Source organism: Acanthochromis polyacanthus, chromosome 16 (genome assembly GCF_021347895.1).
Source record: "Acanthochromis polyacanthus isolate Apoly-LR-REF ecotype Palm Island chromosome 16, KAUST_Apoly_ChrSc, whole genome shotgun sequence".
NCBI classification, from domain to species: Eukaryota; Metazoa; Chordata; class Actinopteri; family Pomacentridae; genus Acanthochromis; species Acanthochromis polyacanthus.
Window position 1 is genome coordinate 25,359,287 of NC_067128.1, and position 26,071 is coordinate 25,385,357.

The 26,071-nt window shown below is 39.3% G+C and overlaps 1 protein-coding gene across 1 annotated transcript in view; it reads left to right on the plus strand.

Annotated features, from left to right (window-relative positions):
• map3k5 (mitogen-activated protein kinase kinase kinase 5) overlaps window positions 1-26,071 on the plus strand; it is a 112,627-nt gene that overhangs the window by 19,057 nt on the left and 67,499 nt on the right. Inside the window, exons 2-3 of the mRNA XM_022199817.2 lie at window positions 11,237-11,376; window positions 18,023-18,046. Of these exons, the coding sequence (XP_022055509.2) occupies window positions 11,237-11,376; window positions 18,023-18,046 (164 nt within the window). The remainder of the gene's footprint in view (window positions 1-11,236; window positions 11,377-18,022; window positions 18,047-26,071) is intronic.

The following is a 26,071-nucleotide window of genomic DNA, read 5'->3' on the forward strand; positions in this document are numbered from 1 at the left end:
GCCTTCTATGAGCCCAGATCTGAATCCCATTGAACATATGTGGAAGGAGCTGAAACATGCCATTTGGAGAAGACACCCATCAAACCTGACACAACTGGAGCTGTTTGCTCATGAGGAGTGGGCCAAAATACCTGTTGACAGCTGCAGAACGCTCATTGACAAATACAGAAATCGTTTAATTGCAGTGATTGCCTCAAAAGGTTGTGCAACAAAATATTAAGTTATGGGTACCATCATTTTTGTCCAGCCCTATTTCATTAGTTTGTTTTTTTTAAATAATTATGTTAATCAACAATTCAAAAGTGATGGCTGATTTTGATTATTTAATTTTCAATAAATTTTTATTTATTGTTACTTTTGTGAGTTTCAAGTGATTTCAGTGAGAATTGTGGGTTTTTCCTTCTTTAACTGAGGGGTACCAACAATTTTGTCCACGTGTGTATGTACTGTACATGCTGGGTAAGGACCACACTTAGCAAAAAACTACTTTTTTACAAGGTACTAGCATCCTTGCAATTGTGAGCAAGCACTGCATTCAAAGAGGGCCACTCTTGCAGAAAAGCTGTCTTTGCTTCTGTAATACTAGACACAAGGCCACAAAATGACCCACACTCACTATCATGGTTTTGACAGTACAGTTTGCAAGCCGCTTTGCGACAATGCCACACATGCCCACCTAAACTTTGCTCTTAATTAGCAAAGAAGACAATGAACAAATGTAACTTTAGTTCCAAAGTGTGAAAAAATTGTACTCCTTTAAGGTAACTTAGCATAAGCTGCAAAAGCAATCATTTTGCAAGTAAATAGTGAAGGCAGTATGCAAAGAGTAAATAAAGTTACCAATTTATGGCATAAAACAGCTGCTAATTTCTGTTAAACATGGATTGTTCCCTCCTACAGGACAGCAAAAGAATCTGTTTGTTCTCATGTAAACATATATCAGCCACTGTTTAGGAAATATGCAAAATTAGTAAAGATAATAGAAATGTTGATCTTCAAAATTAAAGTCACTGCTAATTCCACACAGGTTTCTATGGGGAATTTAAAATGTGCAAAGCATGTAATACATTTAGCACAGCAGCATACCACACACACTGAATACAATGCACATTAATTAAAATAGCCAACTCTACCGAAGTGTGATGTTTGCTCTGTGGAGCAATGGATTCAAAGTACACAATGTTGCTTAATGTTAAATGATTTGAAATTGCTTCACTGTACAGTAATTGTACAGTAATTCTGCATGGAGTTTACATGTTCTCCTTGTGCATTCGTGGGTTTTCTCTGGGTACTCCAGCTTCCTCCCACAGTTCAAAAAACATGCTGAGGTTAATTGGCGATTTTAAATTGTCTGTAGGTGTGAATGTGAGTATAACTGTTTGTCTCTATATGTAGCCCTGTGGTCGACTGGTGACCTATTCAGGGTGTCCCCTCCCTTCGCCTTAAGTCAGCTGGGATGGACTCAATCCTCCCACAACCATAATGACGATTAAGCAGTGTATAGATAATGGAGGGATGGATGGATGTTTCATTTACTATTGTAAAAGTACAGGCCCCACAGTAGAAACTCAACACAACAAAAGTCAGTACCACTTTCAATACTGACATCAGGTCTTAGTTTCCATTTTTCTTTTCCTTAGAAAGTCTTATTTGATTTTGGCAGTATGCTTTGGATGGTTATCAAACTGGATTATTCCTCTTCTGCCAAGTTTCTCCAGACTGGGAGTCAGCTTGTCATTTTGGTAAATATGCAGATATTCATAATACATCTATAAATGTCATCTCTCTGACACCTTTTGCACTCATGCAGCCCCCTGTCATCACACTCCCATACCCATGCTTCACTGTCAGGTCTTTGCATTCACTGTGGTAGCCCCAGACAAATTCACACAAAACAAGCCAAGCAAATTAGTATCTGTCTAGAGCCCCTGTCTGAAGTACTAGTGTCTATTCTTCAGAGGTAGATTGTGCAAGTAGTGCGCTCTCCATGACATCATTTTAGGAGGACGACCGCTGCAGCTTTGATTAATGGTACTATGACTCGTCCATACCTGCTGATTACTGAATATACTGTGTTTTCACTGTTCTTCCTGTGTTCCTTTCCATCATTGTGAAGTCTTACAATCAGATGTTTCATCTCCTTGGAGCCATGATGTAGTCATGCAGGTAGACACAGACCATAGGACCAAAAGTAGAAAGTTCTGGCGTTCACAGGTCATTTTATTACTGTGTAATAGGCTGATTAGAAACCACAGGTGTGCTTAATTTAGTTTCACTGATTTCAGGTTTTCTTACTTGCCCTGCTGTGAGTTTGTACTCTGGGACATGTATTTTCAATATATTCTCTACAAACTTTTTTCTTTGTTGTTCATCAGAGGAAATGCTCTACTTCTTTGCTTAGAAATATTGCAATTGTAGAGAAGTGATACATATTTTAATCATTTGACATTTAAATGATTACACATGGGGTGTACTCACTTTTGTTGAGTACTGTCACTCTTTATTCTAGACACAGATAAGAATTCTAGTTGCTTTTTTAAAATATGACCATTTTTGAAACTGAATATCCAATGAAATGAGCAATTAATGTGGTTCTGTATGCCTGCCACAGCTTCTCACTCAAGTGTAAAAGTTAATATACACTGACAGTCAAGTGTTGTTGTGAGTACAAACAAAATTCACTGCCCCCCCCCCAATTTTCATTTGTGCACCAAGTTGCTGCATTCCTTATTCAGCACCCAAATCAGCTGTGCCATGTGACAACCAGCAAATATTTTCCTTGCCTCAGACTGATTCCTGTGAAGCAGGTGAGGTTCCCAAGCCAAGCAATGCAAAATCGTCCCAGTCAAGTCATTCTTGCATTCTTGTTTTTTTGTTATGTTTGCAAAAGCTGAGTTGTATTATTCTGTTGCCTTTTAATGGTCTGCTTGCATTAAAATCTCATTCAGATGTAACATTGATGGGGTCTACTGCCAGCAGAGACAAGCTTATCTTATTCATCACAGTCTTTTTTGGGTTCGGCATTTAACCTTTGAAAAAAGTGAATTGGTGTGCATGATGTTGACACTATCATCAATTATTGATGTGAATCTAACATGTGGTTGTTAAGCAGAGGCTAGTCCTAGTGAGCCTTAAGGTGCATTGTACCTCTCTGCCTTCTACGTCAGAAAGGGAAATCTAACTTGCACTCAGGCAAACAGCAGACATCCTCATGTGAAGAGGCTGAACCACAGAACAAAACCGTCATGATGTCCACATCACTGCACAGAGCCACAGAGCTTCCAATCCTTTAAATCCTGTCTTCCGCTTACTGGCTGCAATGAAAATGTGAGGCTGCTTACCAAAGCATGTGGGAAAGAAGGGTTAATGATGACAACTTGAGGCCAAAAATAAGTACCTGCTTTCTGTTTAATTTGCATGTCCTGATGAGTAGTATTAGGAGCTGTGTGGCACCTCATCACTGTTAAAAGCTCTCCAATGCTACAACCAGCCTGATTGGCTCTTCTCTGCAGTGTTATGTTGGCATGCAGTCCTCAAGTCACTGAATTAAATGGACTGCTTGTTGTTAACTCCTTGATGCCTGAATGTATTTACAATTAAATAAAAAACATTTTTTGTGTGCTTTTTGTTTTCCAGCTGATGCTAAAATAAGTAGAGATTGTTAATTTATCTATTAAACATAGACATAGATACGTAAATATATAATAATAATAATGCAGTCTGAATGAAAGTGGTGTGTTGCGAATTTGTGACAATAGGCATCAAGGGGTTAACTGTGCTTTCAAATAGTTAGCAGTAAAGAGCTTTGGGCCACATTAAGCACTTGTGTGTTATATATTTTGAATATATCGCTTTCCCCTGGAGTTTTCCCAGCTTGTTCTAAATCGGCCATTGTTAAACCCTTGTTGAACAAACCTGGCCTGGATGCTGAATCCCTAACTAGTTATAGGCCCATCTCAAACCTGTCCTTTTTGTCAAAAACCGTTGAAAAAGTGATCTCAAATCAGCTTTTGAAATATTTGTCATTAAATAATTTTTTTGAGCCTCTTCAGCCAGCTTTTAGGACGAATCATTCCACAGGAGCAGCGCTGACAAAAGTGGTGAATGATTTTTTGCTAACTGTTGACGCAGAGGTATCATCTGTTCTGTTGTTGCTGGATCTACATTCTGCTTTTGATACGGTGGACAACTGTATTTTACTGGACAGACTTGAGAATTATTTTGGCATCTCAAGCCAGGTGCTCAAATGGTTGAAGTCTTACCTGCCAGAGAGATGTCAGTGTTTCCTTCAACAACATGTTCTCTGAGTCCTGTGCTGTTAGGCATGGGGTACCACAGGGGTCTGTACTGGGTCTACTGTTGTTTTCTCTCTATCTGACACCTTTGGATCAAATTTTGTGTTCTTTTGGGATCTTTTGTCATTGTTATGCAGATAATCTACAGTTACACAAGCTATTGGTCCTTCAAAGTAGATCTGACACTGATAAACTTTAGGTGTTAGGAGCTGGTTGTCAACAAATTTCCTGCTTCTGAACTGTGCTTAGACAAAAATGATGGTTAATGTAACTGTGAGACTTATTCCTCTGTTTGAAAATTTTACTTTGTCTTTGGGTGACTGTAAAGACAGAATCAAAAATCTTGCTGTGCTCTTTGATAAAACTCTTTCATTCGCGTTCCATATTAACGAGGTGACCAGAGTGGCTGTTTTTCACCTCAGAAACATTGGAAAGTTTAGACCGCTTCTGTCGTTTCAGGATGCTGAGGTCGTAATTCATGATTTTGTTTAGTCATGGTTAGATTATTGTAATGCCCTTTTATGAAGTTATGCAAAGAAGAGCCTTTGTGGTCTGCAGATGGTTCAGAACGCAGCTACTCGTATTCTGACCAGAGCCAGTAGATATGAGCATATCACTCCAATGCTGGCTTCTCTGCACTGGCTACCTGTTCAGGTTAGAGCAGACTTTAAGGTGCTGCTGTTAACAAAATACAAAATTGTCAATGGAACTGACTTATTACCTCCGCCAGGAGGTTATGTATTCACCGGAATTTGTTTGTCTGTCTGTTGAAATCAGGCAGACATCTTCCGTTGATGTATTTAAAACAAAACTGGAGACCAACTTGTTTACTGTTACATATGGATCTTAAATTGTTTGTTTTACTGATATCTTTTTTATTGTTTTGTTTTTCTTGTTTTTATCTGCTTTTCTTGTTTTTATCTCTATGTACAACACATTGACAGAAAGCGCTTTATAAATAAATTCCTTCAACTCTGAGACAATTAAAGTTTCATTAGTTTGACATTGCATTAGATTATTAGCATAGCTGCTAATCAGATCTGTACACACAGTCACCTATTTAAACAGTAAGCAGAAACACAGTAACATCAGCTTTAATTTAAAGTTGCGTTTCTGACCATCTGACCAGTTTAAGTCCAATTTTTACCCACTCCTCCCCATTCACTGCTGCTCTAACACTCCAGTTCACCTATGACTCTGCTCATGATGGCCAGTTGTCAGATGAGATTAAACTGCAAACTGATTATGAAGAAGAATTATTGATACAGAAAGCCTGTTTTTCTTGCTCGTGGTATGTCTTTTAGCCTATAAAAACATGAAGATGTTAAAGTTCTCCTCAACAGGGACTCTTTAATGTAGCGGAGACAAAATCCCTTGAACGCGTAGTTCTAATACCTTCTTATTTGTATTAGAAAGCTGCAAGGAGTGGGGGTTTTTTCACTTAACTGCAGGTAGGAGTAAGCGATCAAGAACTAAATTGCATTTACCATGAATCAGCAGGATGGAGTCAACAAATAAGGTTGAAAAGAAGATTAAAGCAGGGTTTCACAGTACAAAAACAAACTAAGACAAGCAAGACACAGATACATTTCTCAGTTGTCATCAACAAAGAGAAAAGAATTGGACTTTATTGTGACAAGAGTCACTGTTACATCTTCCATTGGTTTGTGGACTGCTGTTATTCATAATTAGGAGTATGGCTGCTTTGACTGACAGGATAGTCCATAGCCCAGAGATATGCATGGCCTGGTAACAGGATTCAGACAACAGTACAATGCAGACTTTAGCTCATATGACTCTTTTGTGCAATTTCACCAGGTCAGAAGTTAAAGCTCAAGTGTTTTTGTCTCAAGTCTCAGATCTTCTTTTCTATGACATAAATTAGGCTCCAGTCTTGTCCTGGACATAGTGGAGCAGCCTCAACTCTACAAACACAAGCCAAGTTGAGCTAGCTATAGAGGCTGAAATATTGTTTGTGATCTTTGTAATATGCTTTCTTAAAAATATAATTATTGTTTTTTATTTTTTGTTCAAATATTTTTCAAAAATTGAAGCGACCCATTATCTGAGCTTACACTGGCATGTGATGCCTGCCGGGATGTTTTGCTGTTTTTACTCTAGTTTTACTCCACTAGCTCTAATGGGCACCAGCTTGGAATAACCCATTACAGGAAAATGAATCCGTTTGCAGGGTCAGAGAATATCTACTCTTGAGCTCCATGTAATGTGTTTGTTGACACAGAGAGGTGGATAGTTGGAAACAGATGAAAAACCTGGGTGCGGCTTTATCTCTATGACTCTCAGAGCTCCTCTGTCATTACTGGAGCGCTGCCACTGGGCTCATTTGTTTTAGTTGTTATCAGCGGTGTGAGGCAGCCTCGGGGGACAACGTGTATTGCCCTGCCTCATGCTTAGGTCTCCATAACACTATCCTGCTTATTCTACAAGTCAAGGCGTGTGTTTAATGCCTCATTCCTACATGATGTCATCTAAATGCAAGAACTAAAGGATGGGTAGGCTCACATGTGGTTAATATCAACTTAAAAAGCCCACCAGCCAGTGAGTGCTTTAGTTATTGTTATGCTAGTATAACAACACAAGCCTTTTTGTTCAGGGCTGGGAACTCTGCACCCCTTCACCAGAAACCCTGCTAGCTAGAGTGACAATCGGCATATTTGCCACCTGTTGACCTGCTGATCCTGATCGTATGGTTGAGTCTAGCTGCAGTCAGTGTGGTATATAGTGTATTTTTATTCACTGACAGAGTTGAAGTGGAGGGTTAAGCCACCTTCATCGATGAAATTCTTTAAGTTTTCAAGACTGTGCTTCTGAATTAGCTCCACTTGTCTATAACTGTCCATTACCATGTAGCTCTTAACCATATCTTAGAACACAAACTGTTAGATAGAATAGACCCTTTAATGACACACGTCACGAATGACGTCACAGCTTTAGCTGGAGGCAAAAGAGGAAGCCCGCGGCCGTGACCGAAAGGCGAAAGACTGAGGGACTAGGCTCTATCAACTTTTCTAAAATGTCGTCCTGCTGTGTTTTTGGATGCCAGAATAGGAGGAATGACATTGGCGAACGCAAATTAAAGTTTTATAGGATTCCACCGAACACGCGTGCTCAGAGGGAACGAAGACAGTTGTGGTTAAATGCACTGAGGCGAAAAGACTATACAGAGACGATCAGGTGCAGTCAATTCCAGCCATTTTCAGTACAAAAAATTGCTAATATTCTATTTGTAAATAAAAAATATTCAATTCAATTCAATTCAGCTTTATTCCAGACTCTGGGTCCAAATACACACACCATAAGAACAAGGACACAACAAGACACAGAAAAAATACAAGGTGCATTTCCTTGAAAACGACCGATTCGTGGATTATATACCGACTTCAAGACATGTTTTGGACAAAATAGTTTACTGGCTTGTGTCGTCTGGATGTCCAAGGTTGGATTATGGCCGTTTTTTGTGGAATATTTTCATCTGTGTGTAATAATGAACCCGGAAATGTGAGTCGCGCTGTGTACGTTAAAGCTGTGTACAGGGAAAGGATGGATGGATATTCGTTGTTTGTTGGACAAATGTGTTTATATTACCCGATGTGGTAATGACATCTGAAAGTGGTTTATACCGGCGGATTCATGAGACTCTAAGCTTTCCATCGGCGTATGGTGTTTATATAATCGCGTTTGCAGCCTTCGGACATTCTTTAAATTCCTATGCAAATTAGTAAGTGTACCGCCGGTGGTACACTTAAGTTTAACGGGTTAAAAATGCTGGAGTTTGCAGCGCAAACTCCCAGCTCAAACTAAATACTCCCAGTCCTGCTTGACTTCTCGCTCCGCTTTTGCCTCCAGCATAAGCCCCGCCCACAAAAAACATCACAATGTTTGTAAACAAATAAAGGGTCTATAGAATGACTTTATTGATCCCCGAAGAGAAATTCTATTGTTTGGTCTTATCTTTTTGCTTTTGAATTAAACAGTCTGATTGCTGATGATGGCAAGAAAGATTTCCTGAATCTTTCAGTCCTGCAGCGCAGGGTATGTTTGAAGATGTTTGTTTTATTGAAATCCAGATATGAACAGTTAGCAACACCATACAAATTTTGCATTTTGTGATATTTTTGATTAATGGTACATTAAATGGCGACAGGCTGGCGACCTGTCCTGGGTGTCCCCTGCCTTCGCCTGAATCAGCTGGGATAGGCTCCAGCACCCCCCGCAACCCTAGTGAGGATAAAGCGGTGTATAGAGGATGGATGAATGGATGATACATTAAATGTTTTCAGCAAATGAACACTCACCATTGATTAATCTATACATTAAAAAAGAAGTCAATTAATAAATGAATTGTTCTCCAAGTTTCCAGTGTCCCATTGTATATTTTACTTTGTATGCAGATTACAATGAATTGAGACGCAGGTAAGAACTTTATTTTAACTCTCTGAATCCCAAGCAGTTTCTGGGCTCCCACATGTCACCAATAGGTGGTTTGACTAAGTCTGTTTACAGTTTTACAACTTCAATAAATTCTTCACATCAACTCCAAGAACATATTTCACCATCTGAGTGTGTCTTCCAATAACTTGGTGACAGTTTACTCCACTGTACACTGTTTTAATCTTGCCATTCTGTTGATCAAATATGACGTGTAGACCAAAATAATTTGGTGATATGTCACAATTTTAAGCTTGGATTTGACTATTTTTGCTGACGGTACGGCATGAGAATCCAGTGATTCTTACTTTTTTTTTTTTTTTACACATTATGGCTAATACATTTTTGTGTGTGTGTGTTTTTTAGTGACAACCGTTACTAAAAGCACTTCAGGTACTAAAGCACTGCGGTTTAAATGTTATTTCTGTAATGACTTGGTTTTCTAAGTCTGATTTGAAATACTTTGACGAGCTGACCTCAACCTGTCCTACACCTTCAGATTAAAGTGAAGCACCAATGTGAGACAGGCTTTATCACCTAATATCTTTGACTGGCCTCATTAATGCTCTTGAGATTGGATGGGAGTACACACGTGGACAAAATTGTTGGTACCCCTCAGTTAAAGAAGGAAAAACCCACAATTCTCACTGAAATCACTTGAAACTCACAAAAGTAACAATAAATAAAAATTTATTGAAAATTAAATAATCAAAATCAGCCATCACTTTTGAATTGTTGATTAACATAATTATTTAAAAAAACAAACTAATGAAACAGGGCTGGACAAAAATGATGGTACCCATAACTTAATATTTTGTTGCACAACCTTTTGAGGCAATCACTGCAATTAAACGATTTCTGTATTTGTCAATGAGCGTTCTGCAGCTGTCAACAGGTATTTTGGCCCACTCCTCATGAGCAAACAGCTCCAGTTGTCTCAGGTTTGATGGGTGTCTTCTCCAAATGGCATGTTTCAGCTCCTTCCACATATGTTCAATGGGATTCAGATCTGGGCTCATAGAAGGCCACTTTAGAATAGTCCAACGCTTTTCTCTCAGCCATTCTTGGGTGTTTTTGGCTGTGTGTTTTGGATCGTTGTCCTGTTGGAAGACCCATGACCTGCAACTGAGACCAAGCTTTCTGACACTCGGCAGCACATTTCTCTCCAGAATGCCTTGATAGTCTTCAGATTTCATCGTACCTTGCACACTTTCAAGACAGCCTGTGCCAGATGCAGCAAAGCAGCCCCAAAACATTACTGAGCCTCCTCCATGTTTCACCGTAGGGACAGTGTTCTTTTCTTCGTATGCTTGGTTTTTGAGTCTATGAACATAGAGTTGATGTGCCTTACCAAAAAGCTCCAGTTTGGTCTCATCTGTCCAAAGGACATTCTCCCAGAAGCTTTGTGGCTTGTCAACATGCATTTTTGCAAATTCCAGTCTCGCTTTTTTATGAGTTTTTTTCAGCAGTGGTGTCCTCCTTGGTCGTCTCCCATGAAGTCCACTTTGGCTCAAACAACGACGAATGGTGCGATCTGACACTGATGTACCTTGGCCTTGGAGTTCACCTTTAATTTCTTTGGAGGTTGCTCTGGGCTCTTTGGATACAATTCCAACGATCCGTCTCTTCAATTTGTCATCAATTTTCCTCTTGCGGCCACGTCCAGGGAGGTTGGCTACTGTCCCGTGGGTCTTGAACTTCTGAATAATATGAGCCACTGTTGTCACAGGAACTTCAAGCTGTTTAGAGATGGTCTTATAGCCTTTACCTTTAAGATGTTTGTCTATCATTTTTTTTCGGATGTCCTGGGACAATTCTCTCCTTCGCTTTCTGTTGTCCATGTTCAGTGTGGTACACACCTTTTCACCAAACAGCAGGGTGACTACTTGTCTCCCTTTAAATAGGCAGACTGACTGATTATGAGTTTGGAAACACCTGTGATGTCAATTAAATGACACACCTGAGTTAATCATGTCACTCTGGTCAAATAGTTTTCAATCTTTTATAGAGGTACCATCATTTTTGTCCAGGCCTGTTTCATTAGTTTGTTTTTTTTAAATAATTATGTTAATCAACAATTCAAAAGTAATGGCTGTTTTTGATTATTTAATTTTCAATAAATTTTTATTTATTGTTACTTTTGTGAGTTTCAAGTGATTTCAGTGAGAATTGTGGGTTTTTCCTTCTTTAACTGAGGGGTACCAACAATTTTGTCCACGTGTGTAAATCTATGCAGTCAGGTTCCAAAATCTGGTGGAAAGCAGAGAGTGTAAATTGTTACAGCAAAATGCTAATGTCCCTGGTTTAAAGGGAGATGAATTATTACATATGGCCGTCATTAGTGCAAAAAATACCACTGACAATACAGTGCACCTGTGATATTATCATTGGTCTTTAAAAGCTAATGCTATCAAGAATTATAGAGTTTATACACACATACATATGCTACACTGACTCCTAACATAGCACCTCGACCTGTCTTTCATCATCAGACATCGCAGTGGTGGAGATGACAGATGCCTTCCGCCAGCTTTCCCTCTTCTACCACCTGGGAGTCAGAGAGAGCTTCAGCATGGCCAACAACATCATCCTGTACTGTGACACTAACTCTGACTCCCTCCAGTCCCTGCAGGTAAACCGTCATCACTCCTAACCTCATTGCCTTAACACACAGTCCAAACAATCACAGCGGTTTATGAAGGTGGTGATTAAAGACTATATTTAGGAGAAGGCGATGGGAGGGCATGCAGTTGACAGAAATGTAATTTGATGGGAGCGACACATAAATGCATCAATAATTTGACGTAAGGAGATGAACTTATAAAAGCTGTTGTGAGCAAAATATTAGACCTCAGGGCATAAAGAGGGAAGGCAGTTCTGTTTAATATATTTTATTTAGAGCCTTTACATTTTTTCATTTCGATGTAATGTTTTGAATTTTGATTAAATGTGATTGTCTTTAGGCAGCACATTTTAACCTCCACCACAAAGGTTTCATTTCAGTCTGGATTGTTTATTTGCTGGAAAACTGTAAAATCGACTACCATTTTCATAAAGCTTAGTGTGACGTTAAGTCATGATCCAAAGAATGAGTGGATCAGGTGCAGATAACATTTTTTTTAATCTGCTAATCAATGAATGATAGGGAATTTAGGAACATTTTGGCTATTCTGTCATGAATCATTGTATTTTTTTAATATTAATAATATTAATTATTAGATAGTAGAACTGCAAATGCAGACAAGAGCCACACGGAGAAAGAAAAGGGAACAACATAGTCCCTGGCCAAATCCAATCGGTAACGTTGTAGTTTTGTGTTATCCATCTTAATTAACAGGCCACATTATTCTGTTTATATTCTTCAAATAAGATAACAAATATAGAGTACATAATCTTATTGGAGTATGCAACCTCTTCTTTGAGATCATTTTTACAGCTTCTACTGTAGCCTGCCAGTGAGACATTAAGGGGACATTGGTAAATTGTAATGTCTTTCACGTGTCAGGTGTTCAGCAAGTGAGGCGCTGTGGGAACGGTGTAGCTTATATGTAGCAGTTAGGAGGTGAGGTCAATTCAGGTGAAGAAAACCCTTTGTTTCAGTCTTATTTTATGCAGATTTGTACAGTAGCAGAAATGTAGCACAACAAGTAAGTGAAAGCAATACTCTGTTTATTTAAATGTCCTTCACTTTCTTCCACTACACGAGGCAACATAGCTCATTTGGTTGGACATTTAAATTAGCACAACAAAGCCACATCTGAAAGTCATCCAAGCAAAAAAGAGTTTTGGGTGTTTACCAGTGTTACAGTTTGTATTCAAATAAGTCATGTTTCATCTTTTTTAAAATATGCTTTTTTTTTTCTTCACTCCCCTACAAAACACTCCCACCTGATTGGGTCCCCCCCCCCCCCCCCCCCCCCAATAGAGTCATTCAAGTTAGCTGGTGAAAATATCTGTGCTTTTTATATTTTAATTCATATTGCAGAATAACAAATAGCACAATGTCAGCTTCTTCCAATATCATGCAGCCCTGCTTCAAACACACAGCATAATTCCTCAGTAAACAAACTGTATAGTCAACCTACACTGATGCCCAGCCTGTAAGGAGGAATGCATCTCCAGAGTTAAAATGAACACAACATTGACACTAATGCACATTCTCAGCTCTGTTGTGTCTGCTTTTTATGTCATAAAAATTGCTTAAGATGACATTCTTTCCTGCTCTAATGGAAACGGATACTGGGATAATGGGAGTTCTCCCTTCCTGTGGTCTGCCTCAGTGCCCACCCATCTGACTGAGCGGTGCAATAACTGCTTCTCACACTGCCTGAAAAGACTACTTCTCTCTGCTGGTTTCCTCTGATCTCTATCAGGCTGGCAAATAGTTTCAGAGTGCTGTTTTAAAGTCAGTTCAAATATACACCAGGATCCTAGAAGATCTTTGTGTACTCAGTGTAGCCATACTGCTTATGCTTCTTTTTACTGTAGCATCTTTTCTGAAGAAAAATAGTCTTAATGTAGTTTAGCAAGTAGTTTATTTGTTAGTTAGCTACAGTTCTACTGTTTGTAATTCTTTAGTTCATCCATGCGAAGGACTTCTTCTTTTGAAATCATTTCAAATCACAAACAGCATGAAGGAATAATCATTATTGTTTACAGATTGTAAGGCATCCTGGAGGTCCTCACAGCTATTACATGACAAACCAGCGTGATATTGATGTTCTGCAAACACAGATTATTACTTTGTCGTCCTTAAGGCCAGGAAGGTATTAGCAATACTCTGTGCCATTTAATGTTGCCAGGAGGAAAGGTGTTCTCAATATTTTTCTGTTGCTCAGCTGGTTCATCATTTTAACCAGTTTGTAATAAAAAGATTGGCAAAATTCACTCTACAGTTTTACATTTTTACAAACTGAAATTAGCATAAAAAACAATGAAACTTATGGTAGAGAAATGAACATTCAATCTTTTTCTGTTGCTCAGCTGCTTCATCATTTTACCCATTTTGTAATAAAAGAGATTGGCAAAACAGATTTTTTTGTGTGTCTGGTTACAAAATGCTGCAAATTGTATCTGTTCATTCATATTCTCATTAAGTTAGAAAATGGACAGTACATAAAGTGATTCATGCCTAGTAATGTACTAATCAATAAAAGACTACAGCAAGCAATTGAACTTGTAACAGCGGCTTATCAAACTGTCCAAATAAGTAGTAGCATAGTTTAAACTCCTCAAAGTTCAAATCATGTGTGATAATAATCTAACTTCTACTTCTATGACAGTAAAATAACTACTGCTAACACATGATTTAACTGCAGCTAATAAACTGTGTGACAGCTCATCTGTCTGAGGTCAAAACATTATACAGTGTGACTTGCTATTAGACCTTAATTATTCCTGTCTCCATGTCATGGATAAAACTACAGGTAACTAATGAAATTACCTCATAGGAAAAACTCTTATGAACACCTGAACCTACACTTTGGTTTCTGTGAATGTTTTGCCTAAATCTGGATTGCATTTGTAAGTTAGCATCCTTGATCCGACCTGCCGTGTCTTCATGACCGCAACGTCTTGTTTTTATGCTAGAGCAGTAACCAAGGCGTTCGTTCAGACATGAATGAAGAATGAATCCAGACCTTGAAACAGTAATTCAAATTCTGATGACTTTTTCACCGCCATTCCCTGCTTGAAATGGCTGTGATTGCTACAAAAAAGTGAAGCAAATCACATTTACCACCAAGCACACTGGTTTTGTGTTGAAATGGGGTTTCAGACATTGTTAGATAATCCAGCAAACATTTATTTTGAAGCATAATGAGGCAATGCCTCAAGCCTGATTGACCTCTGCAGAATCACCTGTTTTTATGTACAAAAACTTTAGTATATTTAATGGGGCCATGCAACATTTGACCTTCATACTACAAATATTTTCATACTTATAGGTCCTTGAGGTGCATAGGCATGAGTCCAAATTTCACAATTTTTAATTTATGTTATTTTTCCCAGAATTTTTAATATCTCATACTTCAGATACTGGAGGTGCAACAAAATCATAAGTGCATCCACTGCAGGTGCAACCCGGTCTCACGGGGATTCGTGAAACTGTCACGTAAGTTTTAGTTTCGGTTTCGTGCGCACCAACACGATTTCGTCATGTTTTTCGTGCCGCTCACCACGAAATGTTTTTCGCTGTGGTAATCACATCTGAAAGTGGTTTATACCGGCGGATTCATGACGATCTAAGCTGTCCATCGGCGTATACTGCTTGTGTGATTGCGTTTGCGGCCGCCGGCCGCCGGACATTCTTGAAATTCCTATGGAAATTGGTAAGTGTACCACCGGCTTATGGTTAGGTTATGGTTAGGTTATGGTTATGGTTAGGGTTAGGGTTATGTTTAGGGACGATGTCATGCAAAATATAGCGTTGGATTCGCCACGGTTTTACATTAAAAATATAATATACACATTCTTTTGAAATACGTTCTGAGTGGCACGAAAAGTCCGCCGTTTAAAATACATTGGTGCGCATTTCGTGGTGAGCGGCACGAAAAACATGACGAAATCGTGTTGGTGCGCACGAAACCGAAACTAAAACTTACGTGACAGTTTCACGAATCCTCGTGAGATCGGGCTGGCAGGTGTCACAATCTAAAGACTAAATCTTGTTGAGCACAATTTCTTCAATATCCAACTCTGAGCATCATTGTCATGGGATACAGTGCCTTGTGAAAGTATTCGGCCCCCTTGAACTTTTCAACCTTTCGCCACATTTCAGGCTTCAAACATAAAGATATAAAATTTTAATTTTTTGTCAAGAATCAACAACAATTGGGACACAATTGTGAAGTGGAACGAAATTTATTGGATATTTTAAACTTTTTTAACAAATAAAAAACTGAAAAGTGGGGTGTGCAATATTATTCAGCCCCTTTACTTTCAGTGCAGCAAACTCGCTCCAGAAGTTCAGTGAGGATCTCTGAATGATCCAATGTTGTCCTAAATGACTGATGATGATAAATAGAATCCACCTGTGTGTAATCAAGTCTCCGTATAAATGCACCTGCTCTGTGATAGTCTCAGGGTTCTGTTTAAAGTGCAGAGAGCATCATGAAGACCAAGGAACACACCAGGCAGGTCCAAGATACTGTTGTGGAGAAGTTTAAAGCCGGATTTGGATACAAAAAGATTTCCCAAGCTTTAAACATCTCAAGGAGCACTGTGCAAGCAATCATATTGAAATGGAAGGAGTATCAGACCACTGCAAATCTACCAAGACCCGGCCATCCCGCTAAACTTTCACCTCGAACAAGGAGAAGACTGATCAGAGATGCAGCCAAGAGGCCCATGATCACTCTGGATGAACTGCAGAGATCTACAGCTGAGGTGGGAGAGTCTGTCCATAGGACAACAATCAGTCGTACACTGCACAAATCTGGCCTTTATGGAAGAGTGGCAAGAAGAAAGCCATTTCTCAAAGATATCCATTAAAAGTCTCGTTTAAAGTTTGCCACAAGCCACCTGGGAGACACACCAAACATGTGGAAGAAGGTGCTCTGGTCAGATGAAACCAAAATCCAACTTTTTGGCCACAATGCAAAACGATATGTTTGACGTAAAAGCAACACAGCTCATCACCCTGAACACACCATCCCCACTGTCAAACATGGTGGTGGCAGCCTCATGGTTTGGGCCTGCTTTTCTTCAGCAGGGACAGGGAAGATGGTTAAAACTGATGGGAAGAGGAATGGAGCCAAATACAGGACCATTCTGGAAGAAAACCTGTTGGAGTCTACAGAAGACCTGGGACTGGGACAGAGATTTATTTTCCAACAGGACAATGATCCAAAACATAAAGATAAATCTACAATGGAATGGTTCACAAATAAACGTATCCAGGTGTTAGAATGGCAAAGTCAAAGTCCAGACCTGAATCCAATCGAGAATCTGTGGACAGAGCTGAAGACTGCTGTTCACAAACGCTCTCCATCCAACCTCACTGAGCTCGAGCTGTTTTGCAAGGAAGAATGGGCAAGAATTTCAGTCTCTCGATGTGCAAAACTGATAGAGACATACCCCAAGCGACTTGCAGCTGTAATTGCAGCAAAAGGTGGCGCTACAAAGTATTAATGCAAGGGGGCCGAATAATATTGCACGCCCCACTTTTCAGGTTTTTATTTGTTAAAAAAGTTTAAAATATCCAATAAATTTCGTTCCACTTCACGATTGTGTCCCACTTGTTGTTGATTGTTGACAAAAAATTAAAATTTTATATCTTTATGTTTGAAGCCTGAAATGTGGCGAAAGGTTGAAAAGTTCAAGGGGGCCGAATACTTTCACAAGGCACTGTGTATCACAGTTTCAACAGAAAACTGCCCCGGTAGAAACAAGCATCTATAACCTGTATGTGACATCTGTTTATTTTTTTGACCTACATTTTGATACCAAGTTTATCTTCTAGTCGTGATGCCTTCCATGTCAAAGAAAATGTTACAATATAGGCAATATTTACACACCCCTGTGTATTTTGAGGGCCTGTAACTTGGAACATATATTAAAACTACATGAAGGTAGTTCATTACTTCATAACATATATTTAAGTTTTTGAACAAAAAAATAAACAGCTCGTTTTTAAAGGGGGTCAGGTGGAAACTGTATTCGGATTCGAGTGATTTTATGTGAAATGATCCTGCTGCTTTTGACTTACAATGACACTGAAGGCCCAGGCTATTGCCAAGCCCAATGTTTTCTTTTAATTAAAATACTACAGGTATTATGAGCCATGCAATATTCAGGTTCACCTGTGCAAAATGCCTTTATAATATTCTATGCTTTGGAGCCAGATGCTGAACATGCAGCCTTAAAGGAACTTGTCATTGTAAATAATGCCTTACAGCCCATCGAGCATGTTGAATGAATTTCCTTCCTCAGTACAAACAATCTTCGAATATTTTAAAAGACGCGCTATTAGCATCAGCTTGTAGCCTTCTCTTATTTTACTGGTGTATTGGACTTAATGGTTGCAGTTGCTGCCATGTAGTGTCTGCCACATTGTCAAAGCTTTTCGCTGGAAACATTCATCAGCTATTGGACAAGCAGACAAACTGTCACAAAGACAGTGTCATGTTGACACAATGTTACTGTCTCTCTGTGATGTATTGAATGGAAATGATTCAACGTGTTTTACTCAATAACACAGCGTCCAACACAAAATTGCTCGCAGCAGAAAATATTCCTGTTGAATCTCTAAATGTATTTTTTCTCTTGTCTTCTTACAGGAAATAATTTGCCAGAAGAACACTGTAAGTACACAAAGCAATTTTCCCTTGCCTTTGCCTTTCACAGATTACTCACCCATTGCTCACACATCACACATATTATGTGGTGCAAAGAATATGCTTTTGTACAGCGTGCGGGGAGCACAGTATCTAACGCCTTATGTTCCTCCTCTCACTGTTATAAAGGCTTTCTCTTGTGCAGCCCACTTTTGTTTAGAAGCGGTGATAAATGTTTGGTTTCATGAAAACCTCTTTCAAGATCTGTTTCTCAGATGACAGCTGTTGCATGAGAGACTGCACGCGCATAAAAAAGGCACAAGCATTCTGAGCATTTGACTTACAAAAATTGCAGCATTCAAATAAGGTGCTGACTTAAAGCAAAGGAAATCCTCCTCTCTACGGGTTTATATACTTTTGTAGCTCTTAATAAAGTCAGTAAATTGATTTAGATTCACCCACTGAAGCATTTTTATTAGTATTATTTATATTTTTGGAGAGGCTCATACTAATGCATATGAGGATAACAAAGTGGTGCATGTGTAAACCCATGAGCCTTGTTAAAGCACTAAACAGCATTGTAGGCTCCTGAACTGCATTGTGCACTCAGCTGAGAGAGATTATATTCATGAACAAGTAATTTAATAATTACACTGATCAGGCATAACAGTATGACCACCTGCCCCCACCACTCTTGTGTTGGCCTCCTTTATGCTGCTAAAACTCCTCTGACTCAGTAGGGCATGGACACAGGACCTCTGGGGATGTTCTGTGGCACCGGGATGGTGGTAGTGAATTCTGTGGGTCCTGTGGGTTGCAGGGTGGAACTTCCCTAGATTAGGGTTATCCTGGTGCATCCCACAGATGCTCAATAAGATTTGGATCTGGGGAGTGTGGAATCCGGGTGAACACCTTAGCTCTACCGTGTTCCCCGGGCCACTCCTGGGCAGTTTTTGTGGTGTTTCGGGGTGCATTGCCCTGCTGAGGATGGCAACTGGCATCAAGGACTGCTGTTGCCATGGGAGGTGGGGGGTTGCTTGACCTGCAGTGTTTTGGTGGGTGGTACATGTCAAACATCCACATGAATGTCAGGACTCAAAGTTTCCCAGCAGAACATTGTATTATAACAAGATGATCGATGATAGTCACTTCACCTGTCAGTGGTCATCATGTTGTGGCTGAGTGCTGTATTTCTGTCAGTTTGAGGCAGTTAGTTACAAAAAATGTCAGAAAACTGAGAAAAAATGCTTCTCATAGTTTACCAGAGCCCAAGCTGATATCTTTAAATTCCTTTTTGACTCGGAACACTCAAAAGAATTTAACTCCAGTGATAAACAGGAAAAAAAGATGCAAATTCTCACATCTGAGAAACCAAAAATAATGTGTTTTTCTCATTTTTGCTTGATTATTGCTTAAAAATAATAAATTGCTCCGAGAAATTAATGCTGATTATTTTCTGTCAATAGACTAATTTGGCACTGGAAGTGTCATTAATGCTGAAAAAGGAGCAGGCTGATTGTTGTCCATGCTGAGGAATTAGATGAAAGGCTTAGCTCTCCTAAGTGGCTTTTCAGAGTGGAAGATGGCCCTGTGCTGCATGTAACGTACTGTTCTCTGACTTGTACTGTGTGAGGAGAGCTGATTATCCCTCACAGAGAGAGAGAGTGTGAACTCACAGATCCCCCTTATGTGCACTTATTGTCTTTGTTCTCTCTGTTTCTTGCTTGTATTAAGGCCCTCTGCACTGGTGCATGTGCTCTTCACTAACCCAGTGCTGGTAAAAGTGCAATCAAGGTGCAATATTGTTTTTGATCTTTTTTTTCCATCCCTTTGATGCGATTGCAATTGTTTTCTCTGAATGCACCAAAATAAACATTGTTTTTTTTAACCCTCTTCAAATACTTTAATCCTCATTAATATAGGTATTAAAATATATTTTCAAAAACCTACAAAGAAACTGTTCACTAGTAGCCAGCTTGTCCTGCAAGCTAAAAATAAAATCTCAAGCCCAAACATGACACTTCAGCCGCTATGGTCTTTGGAAGTCAACATTATGCTGTAAACTTAATCTGCATTGATTCTCTTTGTTTAACCCTTTGAACTGCTAAATTTACCAGAAGATTTAAAAGATGTGCTATGTTTTTAAAATCTGCTAAATTACACCATTTATTATCAGAAACTGTAAAACTAGAGATTATTGTTGAATTTTTAACTTACTGACTTTATTACTCATATGTGATGTGCCAAGTATTTACAAAATTTAGAATGCTAGTAGTAAAATATTTAAAGTATGTTGAGCAACCTTTTAGAAAATGAATTTATTAATATTAATATTAATATTGTTAACACTTGAGCAGTTGTTGTGCAAGCTCATTGTCATGGCCCCTCCCTCTCCTGCTCCGCGCTCCGGCTGATTAGAGCGGCTGTGCAGGAGCACAGCCGGTTCGCATCTGTAATCAGCGGCAGTATAAAACCAGACTCTCCCCACTGCTCCGGTGCTGGATCATTACCTGCGGTTCCCCATCGTGTGTACACCTCAGTCCGAGCTCTGTCTCTCCCCCCACGGCCTTTGGACTCCCTCGCCTGCTTCGTCGTTCCTCCCCGCATCCTTGATCCCTCGTCTGCTCGTCTCCCCTCCTCCGCTCTGCATTCCCCCGTCTGCCCGGATTCTGCCTGCTCCGCCGTCTCTGCCACAGCCCAGCCACCGGCTTCATCTGCTCTGCCCCCTCGCCTCGTCTCCTGATCCCCCGGACAACCGTGAGTCACCTCTCCCCGTTTAGTTTTAGTTTAGCCCCCATCACGGCCGCCTGGTCCGTCGCCTTCAATTAGCTTAGTTCAGTTCCCTTTCTGTTTATTCCCGTGCCTCTCATGTGGAGAGTTTTTATGTTATATTATTATTAAATCATTATTAATCCACCTGCCTGCCTGTTTTGCCTGCTGCTTGGATTCTATCTGCCACTGATCCTAACACTCATTCAAGATTTTATTTTTTTTCAAGATGAGTAATCTAAGAAATTAAACAGTCGTTGTTTCTTTTTTTAATTGTGGCATTATAACTTTATTATAATGCGCAAAATATGTTTTTGAGCTCTCTCTACTTCTAGTCATGGTTGTGCAGTATAGATGTGCAGGACTTTAGATTGCGTTTGAGTCCCTTCTCAGGAACTAATTATTATTTTAAATGCTCTTATTCACATGACATGAGTTTGCCAATGTTTTCAGGGTTAGTTTCTGTTCATCAATGATCATAATGCATGATAACCTTCTTACTGTGCCTGTTAAGGTAGAAGAGGTCCTTACTGACCCACATGTATGGGAACAATGTGTGCTGATAACCATTTTATTGTTTGATAATGTATAAATCAAGTCGTAGTCCCAGTATTATATGCAGAATATCATATTAAATATAAGTAGAATGTACTTAGACATGTTTTGCTTTTATTAAAGGCAAGATGATGATATGTCAAACTTTTAAAATTATTTTTTCCACAAGTTATAGAGTAACATTGTCAATAATTTAGTCACCCTATGAAAAGGTCCTGCATGCTCTCCTTAAACTCTGTGTTGTCTTCACCATTTTCTGAGGGAAATACAGGTACAGCTCAAAAAATATGAATATCATGAAAACGTTTCCATTAAATTTTTTAAATAAAATTTTAATAAATTTACTTTCATCTGAAAATAAGACTTTGGATACTGAGCAACTGTCCAGTTCTTTAGTCTTCTTTTTTGAAGTGGTTGAATAGTACTTTAGTAACTGAAACTCCAAATTAATAATTCTAATATTTTGAGATTCTGCATTTCTGATTTGAAAGTGAAAGTATCTCTTTTTAATGTAAACTTTTCACAGTTGTCATTTTTTGACCTGTGCCTGTATATGGGTTTTTACCTGCTATTCTTCCCTTATTTTACCACCCAGTCTTCAACGTTCTGCAGTTTGGCACTAAGCTGGTAGTTATACAGTGTTTACTGTCTGTAAATGCCAAAAACAACTCTATTAGAGTCAACTAAGATCATAAAGTTGCAAGCCGGGCAGTGAGCTGAAATTTGATTTAAAGCTTCGTAATTCCAAGGGGAGCTGTGGATTCAGGTGCTAATTCTAATTATTGTTAAAATTTAGCAAACAGTCAGTTGCTCTTAACTACCCTCTGTGCTGATGCAAATGCTTTTATTTTGGTCTCTCTGCAGCCACAAAAGTACCTGATTATTCTCTCCTGGTAAAAATAAATGCTTGTGTTACTAATTCTCATCAACACAGTACAATTAACTACCTACCGTGATAATTGAAATCCAGGTAATTAGTCTCTATTTGTGTATATCCAGTTCCTGTACCTGGATAAATGCTTGTTCCTCTCCTAATTTACTTACTGTACACATTGACTTGTTTCCTGAAGTCACAGCCCACAGGTACAAACTATAATAGCTTTAGCCTGGTGGAAGTGAGCAGATCATGACTACTTCCTCAGTAGGTTACTGAATCGAACAATCATTGAAATGAAGTGCTAACACGGAGTTGTGGTCTGTTCTTTATGAGTCTCTGCAAAGGTGAGTGAGGACGCAGTTTTGTACAATGAAGCACAATCCTGCTGTAACTGCAGGACGGATGGCCAAGGCTAACAAACCTGATGAGTCACTCTCTGAATAACTGACTCATTCTCAGTCACATTCATCAGATTCCCTGTGAGCCAGAGCTGTCACGTGTTTCTGCTCAGAGACGTGTTACCTATAAAAGGGTAAGGTAGCTTCAAGTGACCTGCAGCCTCACTGAAATATGCATTGGCCTGTGACAACGAAGCTGTCATGTGATCCCCATGGCAGCACGATCACACACACAGAAGATAAAGTTAGCATCGGAGTATTACAACCTGTCTGTTTACACCTAATAGACACAGGTCGCAGGTTTATTATTGAAAGGCATACACTGTCTGTGCAGCTGCTGATGAAGTCATGAACCACGGTTGCACAGGAGGAAGTAGTTGTCGTTGCGAGTTGCTTTCATTGCTTCAACACCACACCTTCTTTTCACTTCCTTTTTTTCTGATGGCAGTGAGAGCAGCAGTATTCTGTTTACTCAAATGTTGCTGAAAAGCTGAAACCATGATTGAATATTAAAGTCATCAGGATGCAGCTGGGTAGCAGCCCGACCACCTTCAAATGTTCAACTTGTTTTTTCAGCACACATCTGACATTCTGGGAATAGCTCTCCTTGAAAAGACCTCGGCTGTTTCTTGAGGATATCAGTAGTGGATTTCCTGCCTCTCACTCTTTCTGTCTGTAAATACTGCACGCATGTGTTTCCTCTTGGTTTATTCAGCAGTGGTGGGCAACCACAATGGGAACGTCACAGCTGCCGCTGGAGAATAATGTGAAGTTACAACAAATACAGATACAAAATACAGACAAAAAGCAGATGCCTGAAATTTGCAGAGTAAATAAAGTAGTATGCTTTCAGTGCTACAGCCACAGATAAATCTGAAGCAGGCATGAAACAAAACGACTTCTTAATGCCACAGTAACTAGCAGGAGAGAGCTTTGCTCCAGGTGAGCAGCCAGACTTCAGTTTCTGCACGATTTTCTGTGGTGGAGCAGACTGCGTAAACAAACAGAGTTTGTTAGTGCACTGCTGTAAGTGTTTGTATGGAAGCAGTTCCTAATGGGGCCGTCAGCACTAATGCAGATCTCTCCTCCCAGCTGCTACCTGTTTAGTCTGACTCACTCAACACAATGCCACATTACCACTATTGTCTGTGTAGACAGACCAGAGATTAAGCTTCATGTCATTACTTGAAACTGTGTCAAAACAGGGGAAACGACTCAGACTTCCTCCAGATGATCTGCTTCCTCCCTGTGTCATGTCTTACTGTACATTGTATTTAAAAACTGCTGAAAAATAGTGTGTTTCTCACATAATTTGAGAGCAGGTGATTGTTTTATGAAAGTGTGTATTCTATAGAGCGGCAATGATTCATCAGTTAGTTGTCAACTATTTGTAATTAATCAGCAACTTTTTGATTATCAATTTTGATCATTCTTGTTAGAAAATGTCAGTCTTCCCTGATTTTAGCTACTTCATTTTTGGATATTTTCTGCTTTCAATCCTCCTCTACCGCAGTTAACTGAATATTTTTGGGTTGTGGACAAAACAAGCCATTCAAGGACAACATCTTGGGCTTTGGAAGACACTGATGAAAATCTAAAGTTGTTTAAATCAATCCACTGGACTTTAAGAAAGTTCCTTGAAGACATTTCACCTCTCATCCAAGAGGCTTCTTCAGTTCTGGTTGTGGTTGGTGTTGCTTCAGCTTTTAAACCTCTGTGAGGTGTGTTCAGGGCTATTATTCCAACAACCAACACCAAGACTCGTCTGACTACGAATAATAGCCCTGAACACACCTCACAGAGGTTTAAAAGCTGAGGCAACACCAACCCCACCAGAGCTGAAGAAGCCTCTTGGATGAGAGGTGAAATGTCTTCAAGGAACTTTCTTAAAGTCCAGTGGATTGATTTAAACAACTTTGGATAACCATGACCTGGATGAATGAGAACCTACACAGAAACACTGATGAAAATTTTGAATCATTTTCTGACATTAATAGACCGAACAACTAATCAAGTAATTACGACAATATTGGACAGGTATTTGGCAGTGAAATTAATTGTTAATTGCAGCCCTAGTATTCTGTACTATATATGCATAAATTATACAGTTAAGTATTTTTGTAACTGCTTATGATGCTTAAACTTAACACATATGATCATATGATAGATAAATATGCCCTATATTAACAAAACTATAAAGAGCTGCATTAAATATTTATAGTGTAGCATATATGTGTATATATGGATATATATTTGAGCTGTGAGTAGTGTATTCTGCACTTTTATTATGAAAGCACAACTATATGAACAAAAATGCAATCACATTTGGTTTGCAAACACTTTACACAAAAAAGTGCCTTTTAACAGCAGTATTTCCTTTACACAGTAGCAGTTATCATATTCCTTGTAAATCTCAACCTAATCAGTAATGTAATCATATCAAATAAACCCAAAACTATTTGCCATAACAAGGGCATTAACATTTTATCTGGTCTGTTACAGAAAACAAGTTACCCCGAGAGTCCAGAACCAGAATCATAACATTATAACAAGAACCTCACCAGCAACAGCAAGTTAACATATATAAATCTGTATTCTTATTTTTTTCTGAGCAGCTACCAGCAGAAACATTTTTCTTTTATCAGGGATCAGCATAATTCAGTAGCATCTGTCCCTGTTAGAGTGAGGTGAAGTGGGTGAACACAAAAAAAGTGCACAGGGACTGCCTGTGCAAAAGACTTTTAAGTCTGTGAAGTCCGTGTTTGTACTTCCTTTTTTTGGCCTTTTTAGGCTTTATTATTTAGGACAGAAGACAGTGACAGGAAGCATGGGAAGAACAACAATTGGCCGTGGGTCGGACTCGACACAGTCATCACGGGTTTGAGTCCGACCACACACTGTGTAAAAAAAAAAAAAAAAAAAAAAAAAAAACTTTTAAATGAGATATTAGAAAAAGAACATTGAGCACAATTAGAGAACACTTTCAGGTACACTATATTGCCAAAAGTATTCGCTCACCTGCCTTGACTCGCCTATGAACGTAAGTGACATCCCATTCCTAATCCATAGGGTTCAATATGACATTGGTCCACCCTTTGTAGCTATAACAGCTTCAACTCTTCTGGGAAGGTTGTCCACAAGGTTTAGGAGTGTGTTCGTGGGAATTTTTGACCATTCTTTCAGAAGCGCATTTGTGAGGTCACACACTGATGTTGGACGAGAGGGCCTGGCTCTTAGTCTCCGCTCTAATTCATCCCAAAGGTGTTCCATCGGGTAGAGGTCAGGACTCTGTGCAGGCCAGTCAAGTTCATCCACACCAGACTCTGTCATCCAAGTCTTTATGGACCTTGCTTTGTCCACTGGTGCACAGTCATGTTGGAAGAGGAAGGGGCCAGCTCTAGACTCTTCCCATAAAGTTGGGAGCATGGAATTGTCCAAAATGTCTTGGTATGC